This window comes from Cupressus sempervirens, chromosome 1 (genome assembly GCF_028749045.1).
Source record: "Cupressus sempervirens isolate cs-2001-9-10 chromosome 1, ASM2874904v1, whole genome shotgun sequence".
Taxonomy (NCBI): Eukaryota; Viridiplantae; Streptophyta; class Pinopsida; order Cupressales; family Cupressaceae; genus Cupressus; species Cupressus sempervirens.
The window spans coordinates 890,112,785-890,134,603 of record NC_143118.1 but is presented as its reverse complement, the minus strand read 5'-3'; the positions used below and the strand labels follow the sequence as shown (position 1 = coordinate 890,134,603).

The following is a 21,819-nucleotide window of genomic DNA, read 5'->3' as shown; positions in this document are numbered from 1 at the left end:
ATATACAATACAATCCGAAAGTGAATAAACGGCCCATCAGAACCATCAAATTTGAGGCCTCGTAGGATCCACACAAAGAAATCTGTCTTGTTTGGCTGAAGCAAACAAAACAATTTCAATGGCGGATGATCTTGGACAGATTATTACTCATTAGAAGAAGTTCTTCATCTTTATCTTCCAACAGCCTTCACAGTGTGAATCTGCGAGCTTTTGATATAGACAAATCAAAAGTATGTGACTTGGTTTATAAGCGATAGAGTTTATACTTGGGGAGTTTTGGATCATCCTCTACATCTGGCTATATATACATCTCCATTGAGAGTGATTATATTTGTGGACACAATTCTTCTCTGATAGTGGGCGTTTTGTGTTGAGATTGAGAGCAATGGGGTCTTCTGGAGGAGATGAATTGACAACTATAGAATATACGCCCACATGGACCGTGGCTGTGGTTTGTGCCCTCTTTGTCATTGTATCCCTGCTAATGGAAAGAGGCATTCATAGGCTTGGAAAGGTAAGTGGCCTCTTTTATTTATTTATTTATTTATTTATTTGGGTTACTACAAATGAGCTCATGATTATCAGTGCTAGACATGTATGCACAAGAGATTTACAATAGTTGTTGTTATGATTATTCATGTTTCTATATGAATTAGAGCCACCCATACGACCCATCTGTTATATTTATATGGAAACATAGATGGTTATTAGGATTATGCTTGTATATGTTGATGATGCCTATTATATGGATAAGTGATCAGATTAAATTTTCAAATTTTCTTACATATGGAGAAGTTTATGTTTGGTATTTTGAAAAAAATTAATGAAAAGTTTACACGGTGTTGTTTCATATGTTTTCATTTTTAGACTATGAGGAATGGGGGCTATAGACCTCTAAATTTGAGTAGGTGAAAATGGGCGAGGTCAGAAATAGCCTCACCAACATAGAAAAAATTCAGATCAAACTTCAATCTCACAAAACCAAAAATAAATTAAAATACCACCTAAAAATAAATTTTGAGTTTAAGTTGAAGCAGACTACAGAAATTCATGGAACAAATCACCTTAAATTTCCCTAAAAATTCCTGGCCCACTGATTTATTTTTAAGTCCATCTCCATAAGACCACAACCTTAGTTACATATATTTGTCTCTCGTTAATAGATTGACTCCATCTTCATAATTTTCTTATCTATGAGTGATGCATACTCTAAGATTTCTTCAATTAAGGAATTGCTTGTTGTGGACTGTAGTAATCTTCAGCCACTAGAATCCCCGTCAGCATAGGAAAAATTACAGCTACATGTCAAAAAAAAATTGAACTTTAATTTGACAAAGAAAAAAACAAAATCCTATGAAAAATAATAATTCAAAGGAAGCCCATTTCCATATGACCATGGCCTTAGTTACATAGATTGGTCTCTCATTAATATATAGCTCTATCTTAATAATTTTCATATGAATGTGTGATGCATACTTCAAGATTTCCTTCAACTAAGAAATCACTTGCTTGTTGTCGATTGTATTAATTCTATGAGAATGACAATGATATGTTGAGGTATGATGCATGGTGTAATTAATTGAATGCTTATGCAATGTTTAAGTAGAATTATACATATATTTTGTGTTTGGTTTATTGAATGTTTGACTTTGTTCTAATGGATTTAAACATTGATCTTAATCTTGAAATTTTTTATTAATCAATATAATCAAATTATCTTTTTATTTATGTTTATAAGAATAGATTTAGAATGAGATTTATTCTTAGATGTTTATGAATCACATAAAATATTCTAAAATAGAACTAATTCCAAATAGAGAGAACATTTGAAGAAGAACTTTGTTTAAATAAATTAAGAAGTGTAAAAATTAAAATATATTGATTAAATTACCTAATATAATATATGTACATCAACTGAATCATAATGAATTATATTATTTATTTCAACTATACTATAATTAGAAAAAATCACTTTCAGATCACTTTTTAATTTTCTTCTAGTACTATCTCATTAAGTTTTAATTCTCTTTTAGTCCTATCTCATTAATGACATTATAGTAGTTGTCATAGGCTAATATTTGTCATAAGCTAATACTATTGGAATCATTTAATTAGAATTTTTTTTTATTATAATTTTGATTTTTTTATTTTTCACTACACTTTAAAAAAACATTCAAAATTTTCTAATTGCTTATTGGCGTGACGCACAATTGAGATTACCGCCGAATGTCTCGTAATAATAAATAAATAAATGGAGAATTCAACTCTTATGAAGCTTTAGCAGACCCACAAGTATTAAGAGCAAAAACTTTTAGAAAATTATTTGATCTTTACCAAAATCTTTGTTGAAAGATATGAATTTTTTCATATAACCGTTTGAGGTCCACCTGTCATATAACATTTTTTGTGACGGTTTGGTTAGTTTAATGTCATTTTTCATTTTTATAGTGATTTTTTCATTTTAATGATGCATTACCGAGAGTTTCAAATGTTGTAAGTCAATCATGAATGATAGGGTTCCTCTAACATGTTTTTGGGAGGATGATTAGTTTAGGGGCTACTCAAAATTAAGGAGTGAAACTTTACTATTTAGATGCAATAATTAGCAGATTAATGCTTATACTTTATGTTTCAAGATAAATGTCTAAATATACTATAAAAATATAAAATGATGAATTAAAGAGTGCGATTACAAGGTACAATTTACTCTATCGACAAAATAATGTTGTTGTTGGGGAAGTTTAAACCTTTTTGTTTTAAAATTTAGTGTAGTAATTATGGACTAATGTTGGACCCAACTTAGATTTCATTTATCTTTTTGCATCATCTCTAGAATGGGTGTTGTACAAAATAAGAAATTTTCACATACACATAGATGTGTGCATGCATGTATCTAGACCTATTTATGTATATGTATATGTATATGAATATCTAGACCTATGTGTGCATGCATGTATATCTAGACCTACTTATCAGTTAAAGGTATAACTTTGAAATTATTTGAAATTTAAAAGACATATTATATTGTAAATTATAAATTTAATTCTAAATTATATCAAATTATTTTAAAATCATATTCAATATTGTTTATAGTTGCTTAAATTCTAAGAGAGATTTTTAAATATTTATGTTTATTATTTAAAAAATGAAAAGTTAATATTTTAAATTATAAATATTTGATAGCAATTTCTAAAAATTTAAGCATTAAATATAAGTATAAATTTGAGTACATGATCAAAACTAAAATCATTTTATGTTTAAACATATTAAAGAAAATTTAAAATACAAATAAGTCGAAGTCATTAATATGATATTTAAATGATTTTTTGAAATAAGTTTTAATTATAAGACTAAACACAAGATTTATGTGTAAATATAATTTTATGAAAGTTTATAAACTAGCACTTGCACTCGAAGTAGGTGCAAGGGGTACGCCGATAGGGGAAAAAAGTGTAAGTTTGCATAAGATGTCCTCGGACATTTTTTATTGTATGTTTAGAGTTGCACGCCTAACATTCCAAGACATTGAAAGGATTGAAATCATGTAGGCTATAATTTCTCTTGCTCATAAAACATGCCATAAATGGATACAAAGGAAGGATGATAGTTGATTAAGTAAATCATTCAAATAAAAGTGGGAAAAGATAGTCATTTTGATTTCATGTTATCGTTAGTTTTCTTCTTCTAGGTTTTGAATAATTTGGTGTTTGTATACTCAAGCACCTTCAACTTGTGTAAGACAAAAGTCATCCATTTGAGATAAGATTCATTTTCTAGCTATAGAATCAAAAGGAGTTCACGAATATTAAATGAAAGATGTATCCTAGGAGTATTCATTCAACATTCTACACATAAAACCCTATTTTGAAAACTTGTGGATGAAAGCCAAAATACAACATAATTCAAACCTATAAGAAATAACATTTGTTTTACTATTGTTTGCCATGGTTTCTTTAGTCAAGACAAGTTATATTTAATATGTTATTAAAGCTACAAACATGGAAGGTTTGTGTTATGCACTATTGCCTACTCAAATAATAAACATAGGTATCATGTGTTATTTAAAGTATATTCTATTATAACTTGTTTCCATTATTAGATATATGCAATGTAAACCAAGTAAAAAATTTACTCTGAATCAATATAGTTTCAACATATAAACCCCCATAAGAAAGAAAACAATCTATTATTTCTTTTTTTATTAATTAATTTTTATTTAAATAAAGTGAATATTTCTTGTAAAATTTAAAAATCAATGAATTTATAAAATTGTTTTAAAATTAAATAGCAGAATAAAAATGAGGTTTTTACAAAGATATAGTAGAATAAAAATGAAATACTCTTAATGAACTACTTGTTTCATTTTCCTTACACTATTGCTTTAGTGATATGGAAGCTTGTGTTGAGTCAATTACTGGATAGTTTGGATTAAGAATTTTAGAATTTGATCCTTATTTTCCTCTTATTTATTTTACATTGTCATTAATATTAAATAAAAAATTCATACAAATGATAATATGATTAGAACATTAAATTTCTTCTCCAAATAAAAGAAGTCCTCCAAAATAAATGAATCCAAAAGAAAAGAAAAGAAAAACTACCTTAACCCTTATTTCATCTAAATTACCTTGTATTACATGGTAGAAATCTAATTTCTAATCTTACTAAATAGAAAATAGATTTAAAAGTTAAACTACTATTTAATGTTTTATCAAAAATTATAAAATAAAAAGTTTAAGTCATCAACATAAAAAAGATTATGCATTCCTTGTTGTTTGCAATTTTGATGCAGTAACATACTCTTGAAAATGTGTGGTCTTTGTAAAATTTATACTAGATGTAAAAAGATGGACTTTTCATTGATTGTAAGGAACATATGTAAATTTATTTATTTCTTTAAGACATGTGAGGAAGCCACAAGAGGAGCTTTGTGAAATCTTCCACAGAAATGCTTGTCATTATCAAGACCAACACAACTACACTTAGAATTATATCTTGACTTTTATCGATGAGGTGTATGATAAGCTAGCACTTGGGATAGACAATATTTCCATAATAGGAGATATTTTCCACATCAAGCCAAATTGTGATATTGCCGTCATGATTTAACTACCTAGTTTTTGAGTTAAACTTATTGACCCATTTTTCATGAGTATCGGTTCACATGAACCCATCTCTCATGAAAATGAATGGAACACTTAGCACTCATTAGATCTAGGTGATGCTCACATAGGCGAAGCACTAGGACTTCCTAAGAGGTCACTCATTCTAGATCTACCCCAGCTCAAGCACACTTAACTATGGAGTTCCCTCCATGGTTAAACCCACTCTACTTGCAACCCCATTTTCAAAACCTTCACCAAGTGGTGTTCCTTGTGAACCATTGTTTATAAAGAGCTTAAGCTCATCAATTGATATGTAGGAGATATTTTCCACATGTCAAACTTTGATATTGCTATCATTGTTCATTTTTGTTGTCTTTTAGTCAAACTCATTGACCTATGTTCCATGGGTACTTGTTAAGACAAACCCATCTCTGATGAAAATGAATTGAACACTTAGCACTCATTGGATCTAGGTAATAAGGAAGGCTTCCCTATTGCCCCTTCTTTTTTTCCCCAGTTGTAGATGATTACAAAACAAATAAATAAAATAAAATATTTGAATATTCAAATTGGTGCATGATTTTCTGACTTAATTCTCCAAACTTGGCTTGCAAATTTTTGTGTCTAGGTGATTGAACTATTTAAAAGAATGCCTTTTCAATATCTTCAATTCATTTTTTTTTTCTAATATAACAAGAAATTTGAATCCAAAAACACCCCATTGAGATTCCCCCTTTTTTTCACCTATCATCGTTTAGAGATAATGTAAATATATTCCCCATTTTGCACTAAAGTTTTACAAATTGAGCTATCAAGATTTAAAATCATGTTAAACTATAGGTCTCGAACTATGGGTCTCAAAGCAAGTTGCTACAGTAAAATGGAAGGCTCTTAAATTTAGTACTTGTAAGTTTGGTTGGGTGTGTTATATGAAATGGTGTTAGTTTATTCATGGGAAGGATCATGGATCTCACTCCCACAGTGGTTTCACATTCTCGTTTCTATTTTTACAAATTCATAAAGAGGCGAGGATGGCTTTGTTGTCTGAGAATGAAAATTTGTTATTGTCTTTGACTATATCACTTTAACATCTTTCATCTTGGATCTTTTGAGCATTCAAGGACTGGTTATTAAAGTAATTTGATTTGGTCTACTAAAATAAATTAAAATCTGCATAATCATCATCTAAGACATTTACAAAGTTGCTTGATTATTTAATAACCCTTTACATAACAAATAAGCTAATATTTTTGAGAGGTTGACCTAGAGATGACATCTACCTCAACATTAACAACTCTTTATGTATATTCTTAAATGGTGGAAGTCTTAAGGGTATAAAAGATATTATTGAATTTGAAAAACAAAAAAGCAATGTGCATAAGTAATATAATCAAATATATGCAATAAGTGATAAATTCATAGAAATCAATAGGTAAGAAGAAACTTGACCTAAAACACACCCAAAAAAATACCATATCCACAACATCATGCACTAACTACATGCAAACCATGGATAATGCAAATTAACAATGGTAGTTATGCCAAATGGTTACAAATGAATATTACATTATCATCATTCAATCAAAACTCTTTAACAGCTCAAATCTTTAGTATAATACTCCATTATGGAAAACAAAACTCAAGTGCATCCAATCCATTATCACAAGTCTCCAATCCTCAAACATAGCAACTAAAATTGGGAATTTACATTAATGGGCTCAAAATTCAAATATAACTATCTCTATTGTGCTTCATGTCCCTTGATTGTAAATAAACATTATTAAATAGATTATTAAATATAATTAATCTCTCTAATTACATCTTTGGCATCTATTTACACCTTCAAGAGCTTGTTGAATACACAAAAACACACAAAATTTTCAAGACTAATGAAATACTTATTCTAATATTCTTCTTCCTAATATTTTACATCATAAATACATCTAGGAATCATAAATCATAATGCACCACGATACCATACCAGCTTTATTCTTATTGGTTTCATCCAAAATTTTGAGTGTCAACTTTTGATAAAAATACCTTACCACTTTCTACCATATCATACATAGCTTACTACTACACATCAATATGACCATTTATTCATTTCACAAGGGTTTGCTCTTGTACTATTGGGTTGCACTTTTTGATCAACTTTGATATTGAAATCAACATCTATACTAGATCTTCACATTTAATATTCATAGTAGCAAAATGATTAAGAATTTGAAGATAAAATATATTAATCATTTTTGAGATTTTTTCTATAGATTGTTTATTTTGTATGATTTTCAATTTTAATATTAGATAAGTTTGTTCTATCATTTTTGTCTAGAATTTTGGTTGGGATCTAATTTTTATATCATATTTTTTACTTTAAACATTATCATTAATTTAGGTTAAAAGTGTTAAATAGTCAAAGTTACTTTTTGCAAACATAATTTTTCCTTTTGTGCCTGATGTTTAAATTGCACCATTTAAACTATTTAAATATATTGATTGCTTTCATTCTTTAGACAATAATGTTAGATTTGTCTATCAAATTTGGTGTCCCATTTTTTAATGATGGACTATTGAACCATCCTTAAACATCACAAACTAAGAAATAAATTAAGCTTGAAAAATTATGTCAATTTTGACTATTTAACACTTTTACTATAATATATGATGTCTAAGCTTGATGAAATTATCACTATAGAGAAAGTCTATCTAAAAATGTACATGACTATTCCAAAAATTGAAGAACACGTCCCATTTCTAATATAATTAATTGTGTGTTCTAAACCAATTTGATTTATTTGTATGATTATTTTTCTTTCTTGAATTTTATTTTAGAAACAAGTCAAGTTTAAAAAATAATAATAATAAGCAAGAATTTCAAAATCATTTAATTGGTACAGTTTTGATATAAGTTGAAATTAAGAGAACTTCACATCAACATAATGTAATTTTCTTAGGGTAAGATTGTGTCAATACTTCCAGACAGACCTACAAAATGTCCCTAATATCACTTGGCCATCATCCTATCGATTTCCTCATAAGATATCTTACCTTGAGAATCAATCATAATCTCCCATATCCATTCATAACTCAGACGAGCTTCTCTCCAACGCTGGTGAGGATATGACGGAAAGGATCTCATGTGTGCCCTCTTTGTCAAGCACCTTAAAAGCATCTGTGAGCTGCCTGTGAAAAGTTATCCCCTTTCATGTTGTGTTGCATCACATCTACAAAACGAGGGAAATCGATGGTGCTCCCAATCTGTTCGCGCATAATCCACCTGTGTTGGATTTTTTCCAAGGGAGCGCACCATGGTGCCCAACTTGGCTACAGTGATGCAGCCATCTTGATTGGTGTCAAACAGATTGAAGCTGTCTGCTCATCATTCAGATCCTTCCCCATTTTTCAAAGACCCTGCAACAAACGACTTTACTTTGCTTATTGATCTAACAATAAATTTTATTTGGTAAAAATTTGGCAAATAATTATATTTTTATCATCACAAATCTGCACTTCAACGTTGAATTCACAGATTTAAAATGTGACACGAACAAAAGACTCATAACTAGTTCTAATACCACTGCAATCGTTTTCACCATCTTTATAAACACGGTCATGTCTATTAATTTCTGATATACGATAAAAGATCTCTTGCCTTGCCTTTATTGCAAAAGATTGCAAGCGGATCAAACTTTCAACTTTTCTCGATAGTGCATTTACTCAATACTGTGAATCACCTCAAAAACCATTAGATGTTTTAAGAGACGGACAGGTTTTGATGAAATGTCCACCTATAATAGCCTATGGGCTAAAGATATCAAATCTGATATTAATCTTTTTTTGTCATTTAAAAAAAATCACATATTAAACTTTAATAATGTTAACCTAGTATATATCATATGATGAACTAAGGAAATAGTCCAAAAATGCATTTGAGCAACAAAGTCACGAACCCAACAACCCATCAAATAGGGTTTATTAAAAACTGGAATAAGAATAAGCTATTCTTATTCCATATTTTTAAAGGAATACTGCTATGCTCATTTTGGGGTCAAATTAGGATAGACAAATTCTAATTCTAATTTTGTATTTTGCAAACAAACTTCAGATTGGTGAATGCAGGTATTTAGATTTTCATATTCCTACCCAAATCCTGCAACCAAATGAGGCTTTAGATTTTACCTTGCCTTGCATGTCATATGCCTCCTTTGATCACTCATAAGGATTGCAAGGGTGATAAAAAAATATTGACGTGAAAAGAACTAAAATAGAATCAATACATAAGCAACATTATGTAATTGCATGGATTGTTGAAACTGATGCATTTAGTTAACACCCTTCATAGGAAGGAAGTATGATTCAGGCAAGTTGTCCAATGCTAGGACTTTGAAATTTAGAGGTTGCATTCATAGTCTTCAGATAGTACGCACACACACACACAACAAATGCATTATACACATATACACATAAGTATATGTATATATGTGAAAGATAAAAATACAAAAAACATTATACAAATATATATGTAAAAAACAATTAAATTTTCAATATACAAAACAAATTTTTGAAATTATATATAAATTATTCTTAATGAATTCATAAGACCAAATTTAGTTGAGTGCCAAGTTCCAAGATTAAAACTCAATCCAAGACTTCATGGATGAAAAAAACCTCCATAAAAAGAGAAATATAAAAAATAGATTCAAATTATATAAAAATAGCACAAATTCACAAATTTAACTATCACATATATGACTGGTCTTCAAATAGTAAGGAAAATACCATCCATTCGCATTGATTAGACAAGCTTTTGCACTTTGATAAATCTAAAAATAAATGAAATATCACAAATGATTACAACCATGAGAAACATGAATAAATTAATAATAGTATTATTATTCTTTAATTAATTGATTGATTGTAATAAATATTAGAAATTACAATTGCAACCGAAACCCCAACAAAAATCAACGAAAATATTCAATGTTTTTCTTGTCGCTCTCAATTCTACAACTTCGTCGAACTTTCTCAATTCTCTTGGGAGCCACACAGAGAAATTTAGTGTTGTTATAAATAGTTCTTTAGTATTGAACCATAAAATTTCAATGGTGGATCATAGTTTTCTACAAATTTGGATAGATTAGTACCCACTAAATATCATATATTAATCACACTAATGAAAAAATCGTAAAAGTTTATCGTTCACAAAGCCTAACATAGCATAATATCATCTAGAAAGAGATTTTAAAGTCAATTAAAAGAGAACAAAATTAAGTTGTAGCATAAGCCCATTTCTTTTTTACATTCAACCAACCATAAAGTGCAAATTTCATACGAGGTTGCAATTTGTTAACTTAAGCTAACCTTAGCAACTCAATTCTTTTATTCTACAAGTTGACAATGAACACACCTAACTTCTTGATGTAATCCTTGTTGAATAAGTTATGTCAAGCACTTTGAATTCAATATTCACAAATTTGTCCCTAATGTCCTTGTATGCATCATATTCTATGTTCAATGTTTTTCTTGTCGCTCTCGAATCTACAACTTCGTCGAATTTTTTCAACGCTCTTGGGAGCCACACAGAGAGATTTAGTGTTGTTATAAATGGTTCTTCAATATTGAACCATACAATTTCAATGGTGGATGATAGTTTTCTACAAATTTGGATAGATTAGTATCCATTAAATCTCATATATTAATCACACTAATAACAAAATCATAAAATTTTATTGTTCACAAAGCCCAAGATAGCATAATATCATATAGAAAGAGATTTTAAAGTCAACTAAAAGAGAACAAAACTTAAGTTGCAGCTTAAGCCCATTTCATTTTTACATTCAACCAACCATAAAGTGCAAATTTCACAATATAGGTTGCAATTTGTTAACTTAAGCTAACCTCAACAACTCAGTTCTTTTATTTTGCAAGTTGACAATGAACACACCTAACTTCTTGATGTACTCCTTGTTGAATAAGTTATGCCAAACACTTTGAATAAAATATTCACAAATTGTCCCTTATGTCCTTGTATGCATCACATTTTAAAATAAAGTGTTGTTTGATAGAGAAAATATTGTAATGGATATTCTATTTACTCATTCACTCAATGTATTTTTTGTTTGTACAATATATTATTAAAGAAAACTTTAGGCCATCTACCTTTTTCTGTTTTTTCAATTCATTTTTATAGCTTATGAGAACCATGGCAAGTGCCTTGATAGGACAACCCCCATTTCACTTAGCATGATATTTTATAGCATAGTGCTTTTGATTTCAAACTTGCTTAGATCAAATGCTTTTGGATTCCCTCGATTTGCTTCCATTGTGAGGCTGACGTGCTGGTGACCCATAGTTCACACCCATAAATAAGAACCGGAAGAATTAAAAGACCAAACAACGTTTGAGTTGTTTTCCAATCCCAAACCTCTGCCTAATGACACCTATTTTGCAGCATAAAAAGTCTTCCAGCCTCCTAATGTTCTTTTGTTTTTGCAGCCTTCTCAACATAGATTTTTTTTAAGGTCAATTCCAAGATATTTATACTCTCCAACTTCCTTACAAGCACTTCCATCAAAATGAAACTTATGCTAATATTAATATGCATACCACTCTACAAAATAACTCAATAGAAGATGAGCATTCCTACAAACCAACAACAATTTTGGGAATAAAAATGAGATTTTCTACACATAGGAGTAGCCTTATTAAAAATTCACGCAACTGGATACCCTCACCATTATACATGTTAAAATAATCTTCAAGTTTGTCAATATATAAGCCAAATAGAGTAGGTGATAGTGGGCAATGTTATTAGACCCTAATATCTCTCCTGGAACATTTTGAAATGCCAACGGAAGTTTTGAGTTTGACTTTCACTTCTTTTTACATCTTATGAACAAAATTATGAGATGCATTAGAATCCCCAATTCCTCCATCCTGAGCGAAAGCTTGTCCTCGGGCCAGTGTCAAAAGCCATTTTAAAGTCAACAAAGAACCAAAATAACCTCATCCTTTATCTCACACCCATTTTCAATAACGTACCTTAGAGTGATATAGCAATTAACTATAGATCATTTTCGCCTAAAACCAGCTTGCCCTTTTGTGCATTTATGATTTTCTTCAGCCGATTCGCTAATCCTATTTTCTATCATGTTGCCAAATTGTTTTGAAAATAAGGGATTTGATCATTATTGTCTCATAGTTGAAGGGATTGTTGACATCCCCACTCTTAAAGAAGGGTATTGCAAGATTGATTGCTCAATCTTTAGGAAAGCCTTGTTGGTTGATATTGTTGAAGATTTCCACTAAGTGTGGTGCAAAGGTTTTCATGCCCCACTTTAGATACTCTATTTGAAGTTCAACCAAGTATTTTGCGTTACCACCGCCCAAATTTTAAATACCCATCTCGGCCTCATGCATGGTGAAAAGACTTGTTTGTATTGTTGACCAAGGGTGGCAAGTCCACCTCACTTTTCTCATAAAGTTTCCTAGCATAATCAAACCATTGAGAGGTTGTAATATTATTTTCAGATTGTTTCTTTCTTTGTTGGAGTTCCTTTCAAAATACTTAGGGTTCTTTTTACCAAGGAAAATGAGCCACTCTCTCATTGTGAACATAAAATCATCTTTTCTTCTTCTTTAGGATCTACTTGTAAACTCTAATGTCAAGGTCTATTTTATCCAACTCTCTTAGGTTTCTCCTAGCCATTTTGCATTCCTTATCAAACCACATATTGATTGAAAAACAATTGATTTTAGGTTTTCTTTTCTTTGTTATTTTGCGCTTTGAAAGGGCCTCATCAATCAATTTTGATAATGCATGACTATTAACATCATGCACATGCATGTTCTCCCCTTTAGTCTCTCAAGAGTAGTCCTAAAGATGTTACCGTTCTCTAAAGTCAAAAGAGTTCTGCACTGAGAAATTGGTTGTTGAGGGCCTCAATCATTGTTCAAAGTTGTCTATCCTTTGCCCACAACAAATTTACATATAATGATCTATGATGTGATTTGAGATCCCACATGTGTTCCCAATCACAACTTCCTCAATCCTCTCATACAAATTATGCAAATAGATTGCAGTCAACCATGCTTGCACCGTTGTAGGTGTTGCATGTGAAATTGCCCGACTTTGACCATCTAGCCAAACTATTGCAAATCATTAGATCAAACATGCCACATAAAGTGATCAATTCTTCCCCAAAATGGTTGTAGCCTTTAGCGCCACAACAACATCCTTCTTTAAAAGAACATAAGGATCTTTGTGGTCTAAAATACACTTTTAGAATTTTTAGAAACTTGTGGGGCGAAGTAGCATGCTGCAATCCTGACAAGACTATTGTTTTCCACAATTTTGAACCATATGAACTATTTATTAGCTACGTTCCCCCAAATTTCCAGACGAGGACGACAAGATACAATGGGACGGGTTTCTAGGATGACAAATTTTTTTTGTTTATTTTGGGGATGAGGGGGCGACAAATGGGGATGACTATATAACAATAGGGAAAATTAAAATATATAGAGAAATTTAAAATATTTATATGAAAACATGGATAAAGCATGTACTTATACATAATAGAACCTTAAATTATAAGAATAAGTAGAATTCATTTGCTAAATTTGTGTTACTTAGAGAGTCAAAGTCTAATTTGTTCTAGAAGTCAAAGTTAAAGTCCCCTAGGTGTCCCCAAGTCCCCAAGATGTTTCTAGGACGAGGACGGTTGAAAACATATCGGGGGCGCATCCCTAGGTAACATTGTTTATCAGAGTCTTCCTTTTCCAATAAACTTATATGTCCTTCCTTCTCTTTTACTAAAACATATTAGCATGTGTTAATAATAGTCCTATGGGGGAGTATCAATGGTTTGGGAAGATTGACATCATGTTCATATGTTGCATTCATGATTGAGTTTGTCATTGATGTCAACATATAATTGTTCCTAAGAAAGTAACAGTGTAACAGATAGAGGTTGTGGCAACACAGTTTGAGGATTGAAGATGAGGATGTGTACACTTATTTGGATGTTCTAAGAGTGTCCTGATGATGAGGTTAACCACACATATAGAAATATGAAGACTAGTAATAGTTATGCGAGATTTATAGAAGACATTGTACAGATAGAGTTCGTGGAAAGTGGTTTTTGGTATTTGGATTATATCTCCTGACAGAGATAGAATCTAGAGAAGCGCACTTAGTGGAAGAAAACATCCTGAATGTGGTGAGGTTAATTGCACCAAGTCGAATTTGGCACTTGAGAAGGATTGTAAAAGAAGACAATCGGCAATCAGTTGTAATTATGAAAAGATGTAATGTTTTGTAATATCTTAATGAGGTCCTATTATAATTAATTGGGAAAGCCTCAAGGTTAGTTTAAGGAATTATTTTGAGGATATGGTATAAAGGAAGGTTATTTTCCTTGTGGTGAAGTGTGACATGTAAGTAAGTGTGCGAACTATACAATTGATATTCAAAGTTGGAAAATGTGTGTAAGCAATCTAAGGGATTAGATGCGAGGTTGGTGATCTGGTATTGAGATCAGAAGAGCGTATTGGTTTGGTCAAGAGGACAGTGGAGAAGTACAAGTTATTCTACAGTTGGTATTATTTTGCAAAGGATAGTATTAAAGCCAGTTGGATAGTGATATTGGTGGTTTGTCCTTTAAGCTGTTTGGATAGTGTGTCCTTTTGCCTTCTACAACTCCTAACAAGTTTGACAAAACTCCTAACAGGGTTGGAATCTCCTCATAGGGATTCAAAGTCTCCTAATAGGGGCTGATATGTACTAAATGTATTTCACACACTCCTAAAAGAGTCCATCCTTTTACAAGGAATAATTATATTAGTACATCATTTTGTGGGTTTCATGCCCACCGGGGTTTTCCCTCTGATCAAGGGTTTCCCTAAAAGGTACTTTTGAAGGAGATAAACATGCTAAGAGAGTTAAATTGCAAAATTTGATATGCTTATTTCAAGATGCTAAGATGATGGAAGATGAATCTCTTAGAAGCTATGTTGGTAGAATATCATAAATTGTTGTAGGAATCAAAGCTTGTGGAATTGCTAAAGATGAAGATGAAGTTATGTGGAAGATATTGAAAACATTGACCCCAACATTTAAGTAGACAATGCAGAGGATTGAACATATAACACCCTTGATTGAGAAATCCATTAGAGATAATCTTCTTGGAAGATTGGAAGCAATAGATTTCAGTTTGAAAGAATCTAGAGATTTACCTAGAGTAGAGACAACTTTTACCGCATTGAACATCAAACCTACATTGACCAGGAGTGCAAGCACAAATGGAAATTATGCTAGCAACAATAGAAAAAAATTGGAGGAGATAGAATCATTGAAGGAGTTGTCTTGCTTGTAAGAAGAGAACCAGACGGTGTGAAAATCTTTAGAAGTTGGACTTGTGATAGTTATGGTCATTATGCTTCTAAATGTCCTAAGAGAGTTAAGAAATACAAGATTATTAATAGTGGTTGTTCACATCATATGACTGGTGATATGAGTAAATTTGTCAAGTTCAAAAATTACGATGGAGGAGTTGTCAGAGTTGCAAACAATGCAGCTTGTCATGTCAAGGGAATAGGCTTTATTACTCTTGATGGGAAAACTAACACCACTGATGTTTATTTTGTTGATGGCTTAAAGCATAATCTTTTGAGTGTTGGACAACTTGTTGATAAGGGATATCAGTTGCAATTCACTAAGAAGACTTGTGTTATTAAGGACAAAGATGGTAAGATGATTGGCACTGGTACAAGATCCAAAGCTAATGTATTTTAGTTAAATCCTACCGAGGAAACATGTTTGGTTGCCAAGGTTGAGAATAGTTGGTTGCGGCATAAAAGGTCTTGTCGCATAAACTTTGATAATATTGTGAAGGTAAGCACTTCATTTGAAGTAAGAGATTTGCCTAAGATTGAAAACCCTACTAACATGATGTGCAAAGAGTATGTGATGGCAAAACAGAAGCAAATATCTTTTCCTAGCAAAAAGTTTACTACTACAACAGAGTTGGAGATAGCTCATATAGATCTGAGTGGTCCTACCAAGACAAGAGTATTCTATGGTGAAAGGTACTTTATGATTTATGTTGATGATTTCACTAGAATGATGTGGGTAGCATTTCTTATAGAAAAGTTTGAAGCATTTGAGAAGTTTAAGATATTCAAGAATAGAGTTGAGAATGAATCTAGACTTAGGATTAAATGTTTGAGATTTGATAGATCTGGAGAATTTACATCAAATGGGTTTAACATATTTTGCGAAGAAAATGGCATTAAGAGACATTTTTGAGCCCGTAGAACACCTGAACATAATGCTATTGCAGAAATAAGGAATAGATCAGTATCTGAAGCAGTTAGAGCAATAAAGTTTGAGATGGATATATCAAAGATATTTTGGAGAGAAGCAGTAAATACAGTAGTATACATGATGAAAATAGTGCAGATTAGACAAGGTCCAAACAAGACACCTTATGAATTATGGTTTGGCAATGCACCATCAATTAAGTATTTTAGAATCTTGGGAAGTAAGTGTTATATTAAAAGAGATGATGATATAGGGAAGTTTGATTCAAGAAGTGATGAAGGTATATTACTTGGTTATTCATTGAAAAGAAAAGCGTATAAATGTTTCAATCAGAGAACTAAGAACATTGTTGAGAGTGCAAATGTTAAAGTTGATGAACAATTCAGAATTTAGGAAAGAAGACTTGATTATAATTTGGATGAAGACATTGGTCCTAGAACTAACTATGAAAATGTTGAGTTATTTCTTGAGACTAACAATGATTTGCAAAATGAGAATCACAATGCTGACCAACAAAAAAAACCTAGATCAAGATCTACATCTGAACCTAGAGTTGAAGCAAGAGTTGAGATAATCACACCTAATAAGAATATGATCAAGAACCACCCTTTAGAGCAGATTATTGGGAGCAAAGAAAGAGGAGTTATGACAAGAAACAAGGTACATGAAGAGTTGTGTTTAATATCCTAAGTTAAACCTAAGACTGTAGATGAAGCCTATAAAGATGAAAATTGGATTCAAGCAATGAAGGAAGAACCAGAACATATTAAGAAGAATGGTACTTGGGAATTAGTTCCAAGACCCAAAGACAAGAATGTTATTGGAACCAAATGGGTGTTTAGAAACAAGATGAATGAACAAGAAGTTGTGAGAAACAAAGAAAGATTAGTATGTAAAGGTTATTCACAACAAGAGGGAATAGACTATGAAGAGACATTTGCACCTGTAGACAAAATTGAAGTAGTAAGAATTTTTTTGGCTTATGTAGCAAATAAGAATTTCAAAGTATATCAGATAGATGTAAAGTCAACATTTCTGAATGGAGAGCTTGAAGAAGTCTACATAGAGCAGCTTGAAGGTTTTCTGTTGACTAAAGAAAAAGACATGATTTGCAAGTTGAAGAAAGCCTTATATAGATTAAAGCAAGCACCTAGAACTTGGTATGCAAGGTTAGCCAAGTACTTGGCATAGTTGGGATTTGCAAAAGGTACTACAGACAATAACTTGTATCTGAAAGAAATTGAGAATGCTTTGTTATCATTATATTTGTGGATGATATAATCTTTAGAGGAAATGATGAAGCAAGTGATAAGTTTGCTGAAGAGATGAAGAATGAATTTGAGTGAGTAACATTGGTGAAATGAAGTACTTATTGGGTTTGCAAGTTGTACAAAACAGTGAAGGTATTTTCATTTCTCAAACTAAGTATTTGAAAGATTTGTTGAAGAGATTTGGTTTAGAGAGTTGTAAGTTTTTTGGTACACCTATGATAATTGCTCACAAGTTATCTAGCAAGGATGAAGCACCTATAGTTGAGCAGAAGATGTACAGATCCATGATTGGAGGTTTGCAATATCTGACTCACGCTAGACCAAATATAACAAATGCAATTGGAATTGTGGCAAGATTCCAAGTTGATCCCAGAAAATCACACTATGCAACAGTAAAAAGGATATTCAGATATTTGAAAGGTACACCTAATTTTGGTCTATGATATGATAGATCACATAATTTCACCTTATGTTCATACACTGATGCAGATTGGGCAGTTAGTGTGGATGAAAGAAAAAGTACAAGTGGTGGAGCATTTTTCCTTGAAGAAATATTCTTGGCTAAGTAAGAAACACGATTGCACTTCACAAAATACAACATAAGCATAGTATGTAGCAGCAACAAGTAAGTGTAATTAGATAATTTGGATGAAGCAGATGTTGAAGGATATCATAATTGAGTTTAAGGAACATGTTACCATACATTGTGATAACACCAGTACAATGAACATGTCTACGAATCCTATATTGCATTCTAAGACTAAGTATATATCTATCAAGTATAATGTTCTGAGAGAAAACGTTGTGGAAAAGGAAATCAAATTGAAGTATGTGAATACTAAGGAGCAAATTGCAAATATATTCACTAAGCCCTTGCCAAAGGATACTTTTGAGTATTTGTGTGGTATGCTTGGGGTTATGTCCCTGCCTACCTCTAAGTAGAAGATGCAAGAAATGCATCAATCCAGTAGTAACATAGCAGTATGGATCACCTAGACTAGATGCTTGATGCTTCCTATATGGGGGAGTATTTGAATGAGTTGAGTATTTAAACAATGTCTTTGGACACTTGAGCTGGTTGAAGACTTTGAGTTGAAGATTGACAAAAGTAGTAAATTGACATAATGATACCTTTTCCATTGATGCCAATGGGGGAGAAGTTGTATGGAAAAACATCTTTTGGATAATGGGGGAGAACCTAGTCAATGGGGGAGAAATCGCAAGATAATTGATTGATGAAGATTATTTGAAAAGATAAGCTACAATAGAAGTTACAAATTGTTGGAACTTAGATGTTTTTCATCTATGTTTCCATCAATGCTAAAGGTAGAGATTGTTAGCATGAATGCTAATAACAGTCATATGGGGGAGTATCAACAATTTGGGAAGATTGACAACATGTTCTTATGTTGCATTCATGACTGAGTTTGTTATTAATGTCAACATACAGTTGTTCCTGAGAAAGTAACAGAGTAATAGACAGAGGTTGTGGCAGTACAGTTCGAGGATCGAGGATGAGGATATGCAAACGTATCTGGGTGTTCTTTAGAGTGTCATGATGATGAGGTTAACCATGCATACAGAGATATGAAGACTAGTAATAGTTATGCAAGATTTACAAAAGACTGTATAGACAGAGTTCGTGGAAAGCGGTTTCTGGTAATTGGATTATATCTCCTAACATAGATAGAATCTAGAGAAGCACACTTAGACAGTGGAAGAAGACATCCTAAAGATGATTAGGTTGATTGCGTAAAGTTAGATTTGGCACATGCGAAGGATTGTAAAAGAAGACAGCCAATAGTGACTTGTAATTACAAAAAGATGTAATATCTGTAATATCTTAATGAGATCCTATTATAACTAATTGGGAAAGCCTCAAGGCCAACTCAAAGAATTATTTTGAGGATATGGTATAAAGGAAGGTAATTTTCCTTGTGGTGAAGTGTGACATGTAAGCAAGTGTGTGGATAATACAAGTGATATGCGAAGTTGGTAAATGCGTGTAAGCGATCTAGGGATTAGATGCGAGGTTGGTGATCTAGTATTGAGATTAGAAGAGTGTATTGGTTCAGTCAAGAGTACAATGGAGAAGTACAAGTTATGCTACAATTGGTATTATTCAGCAAAGGATAGTAGTGAAGCTAGTTGCACAGTGAGTTTGGTGGTCTGCCCTTGAAGCTGTTTGGACAGTGTGTCCTCCTGCCTTCTACAACTCCCAATAGGGTTGGAATCTCCTCATAGGAATCCAAAGTCTCCTAACAGAGACTGATATGTACTGAATTTATTTCACACACTCCTAACAGAGTTCATCCTCTTACAAGGAATTTTTATATTAGTACATCATTTTGTGGGTATCATTCCCACTAGGGTTTTGTCTCTGATCAAGGGTTTCCCTAGTTAACATATTTGGTGTCATTGTGTATGTGTATCTCTTTGTGGTTGATGTTGTTATTGCTCACATGATTAAGGATTAATAAGATTGAAGAAAGTTTTTTTGATTATATAACTGATTCACCCCCTCCCCCCAAAAGTTATCTTGGTGGACTTTACTTTTTAACAAAACCATTATGCCTCCATGACCTTTACTATTTTCCGTTGACTCATTCTACACTGTGAATTTCTAGTAGCCTTCAAATAATGAAGCATTATATCCTTCATGCTCATACATATCTATTAGACAAATAATGGCTTCACCTTTAGCACTGGGTCCTAACCTAGGTCCACATCTCCAAGGATAACCTCTGCAATTCCAACACATTAACTTAAGGAAGCCTGGGCTGAACTTGATTTCTATTTGTTTTGATGTGTAAGATTCAAAGCTGAGTTTTTATCCCAATGAGTGAATGTTGATCTTGCTATATAGTTGCCCACTAAAGAGTTTTTTGCCCACTTGCTGCTCTACAAAAGAAAAATAACCAAAATGAGCAATAAATACTTTGCCCTTTTGCTTTCATTTCTAGTTGCTTTGATTTTTGCCACTTCCTCATTTTCTCTTCTTGTCTTCTCATTGTTAGATCCTCCTCTAAAAAGAAACGAGAACCACTCAAGAGTTTTTTTTGCTCAAAAAAAAAAATTGTTTGTAATGAATATTAGGCATAACCACTTTAATAGTCGTATCTCTCTCATCAAATAACTTGCCAAAGCAACACTTTCAAGAAGTCCCTCATTAAATCAAGAGTGTGTTCACCTTCACCATAGTATTTCACTCCTTTGATAATTACATTGGCCTTTCCTTGACATCCCTCTCGTGTATTATTTACATAAGTATTTGCCTCCACAACCACACAAGTAGAGTGTTTACTATCTTTGTCCCAAGTTTTGATAACTTCCTAAGAAACTCCTTTTGTCATCTTCAACCTCTACCTTTCCTAACAAACTAGCTGATATAACAATTTCCCCGTGTCCTAAGACATTTTGCTATTTCTGTAACTTTGATTGCTTGCATTGAAAATTTCAAGTTTTTCAATTCATCCTTCATATCCTTCATGTTTTTCCATTTAAGCTTTCCAATTAAGAGTGTTTCTTGCATCAGAGCATTGTTATTGTCTGCTAAAGATTTTTTTTGCAGTGAGAGCATGCATTTTAAGGTCTCTTTGTTGTTGTTTAACCTGTAGAAGTTCTAACCTTTCCTTGGCCATCAACAATTCTTGCACATACAAATCAAGACAAGCGAGAGGTTTAGAAGTAGGGCTATATATAACAAGGTCTACAAGGTTACTACTGCCATACAACAGATTGTTGCCACCTAAATGGGAAGGACGAAAGTTTTTTAAGCTACCCCTTTCTCTTATCCCCGACTAATTCACGTTTTGACATTGCTTTTTTCCTTTCATGCAACCATTTCATACGGGCAAGTCTGCATTTCAAGATATCTTTAAATTGTTTGACGTTGACCGAGATATATTTTCCTGTGTTTCCTAGAGAGGCAATTTTTACTTGTCCCAAATGATTAGTTTAAATATGCACAAGGATTCCTTGATCATTTTTGAGAAATGATGTTTTATTTTCCATGGTTCGAAGATTGACCAAAATAAACAAATTGAAGAGATAGTTGCAGGAACAAAACAACATAGAAAAATGGCACACCTTGAGATTGTCTGGGCATGACAAAATGAAA

The 21,819-nt window shown here is 32.1% G+C and overlaps 1 protein-coding gene and 1 pseudogene across 1 annotated transcript in view; one reads left to right on the top strand and one right to left on the bottom strand.

Moving 5' to 3' along the window:
* The first annotated feature begins 385 nt into the window (after window positions 1–385).
* Window positions 386–21,819, top strand: part of LOC149580714 (MLO-like protein 1) — a 155,423-nt gene continuing 133,989 nt past the window's right edge. The window contains exon 1 of the mRNA XM_089814534.1: window positions 386–514. Within this exon, the coding sequence (XP_089670660.1) occupies window positions 386–514 (129 nt within the window). The remainder of the gene's footprint in view (window positions 515–21,819) is intronic.
* LOC149580716 (putative calcium-binding protein CML13 pseudogene) lies at window positions 7,950–8,504 on the bottom strand (annotated as a pseudogene).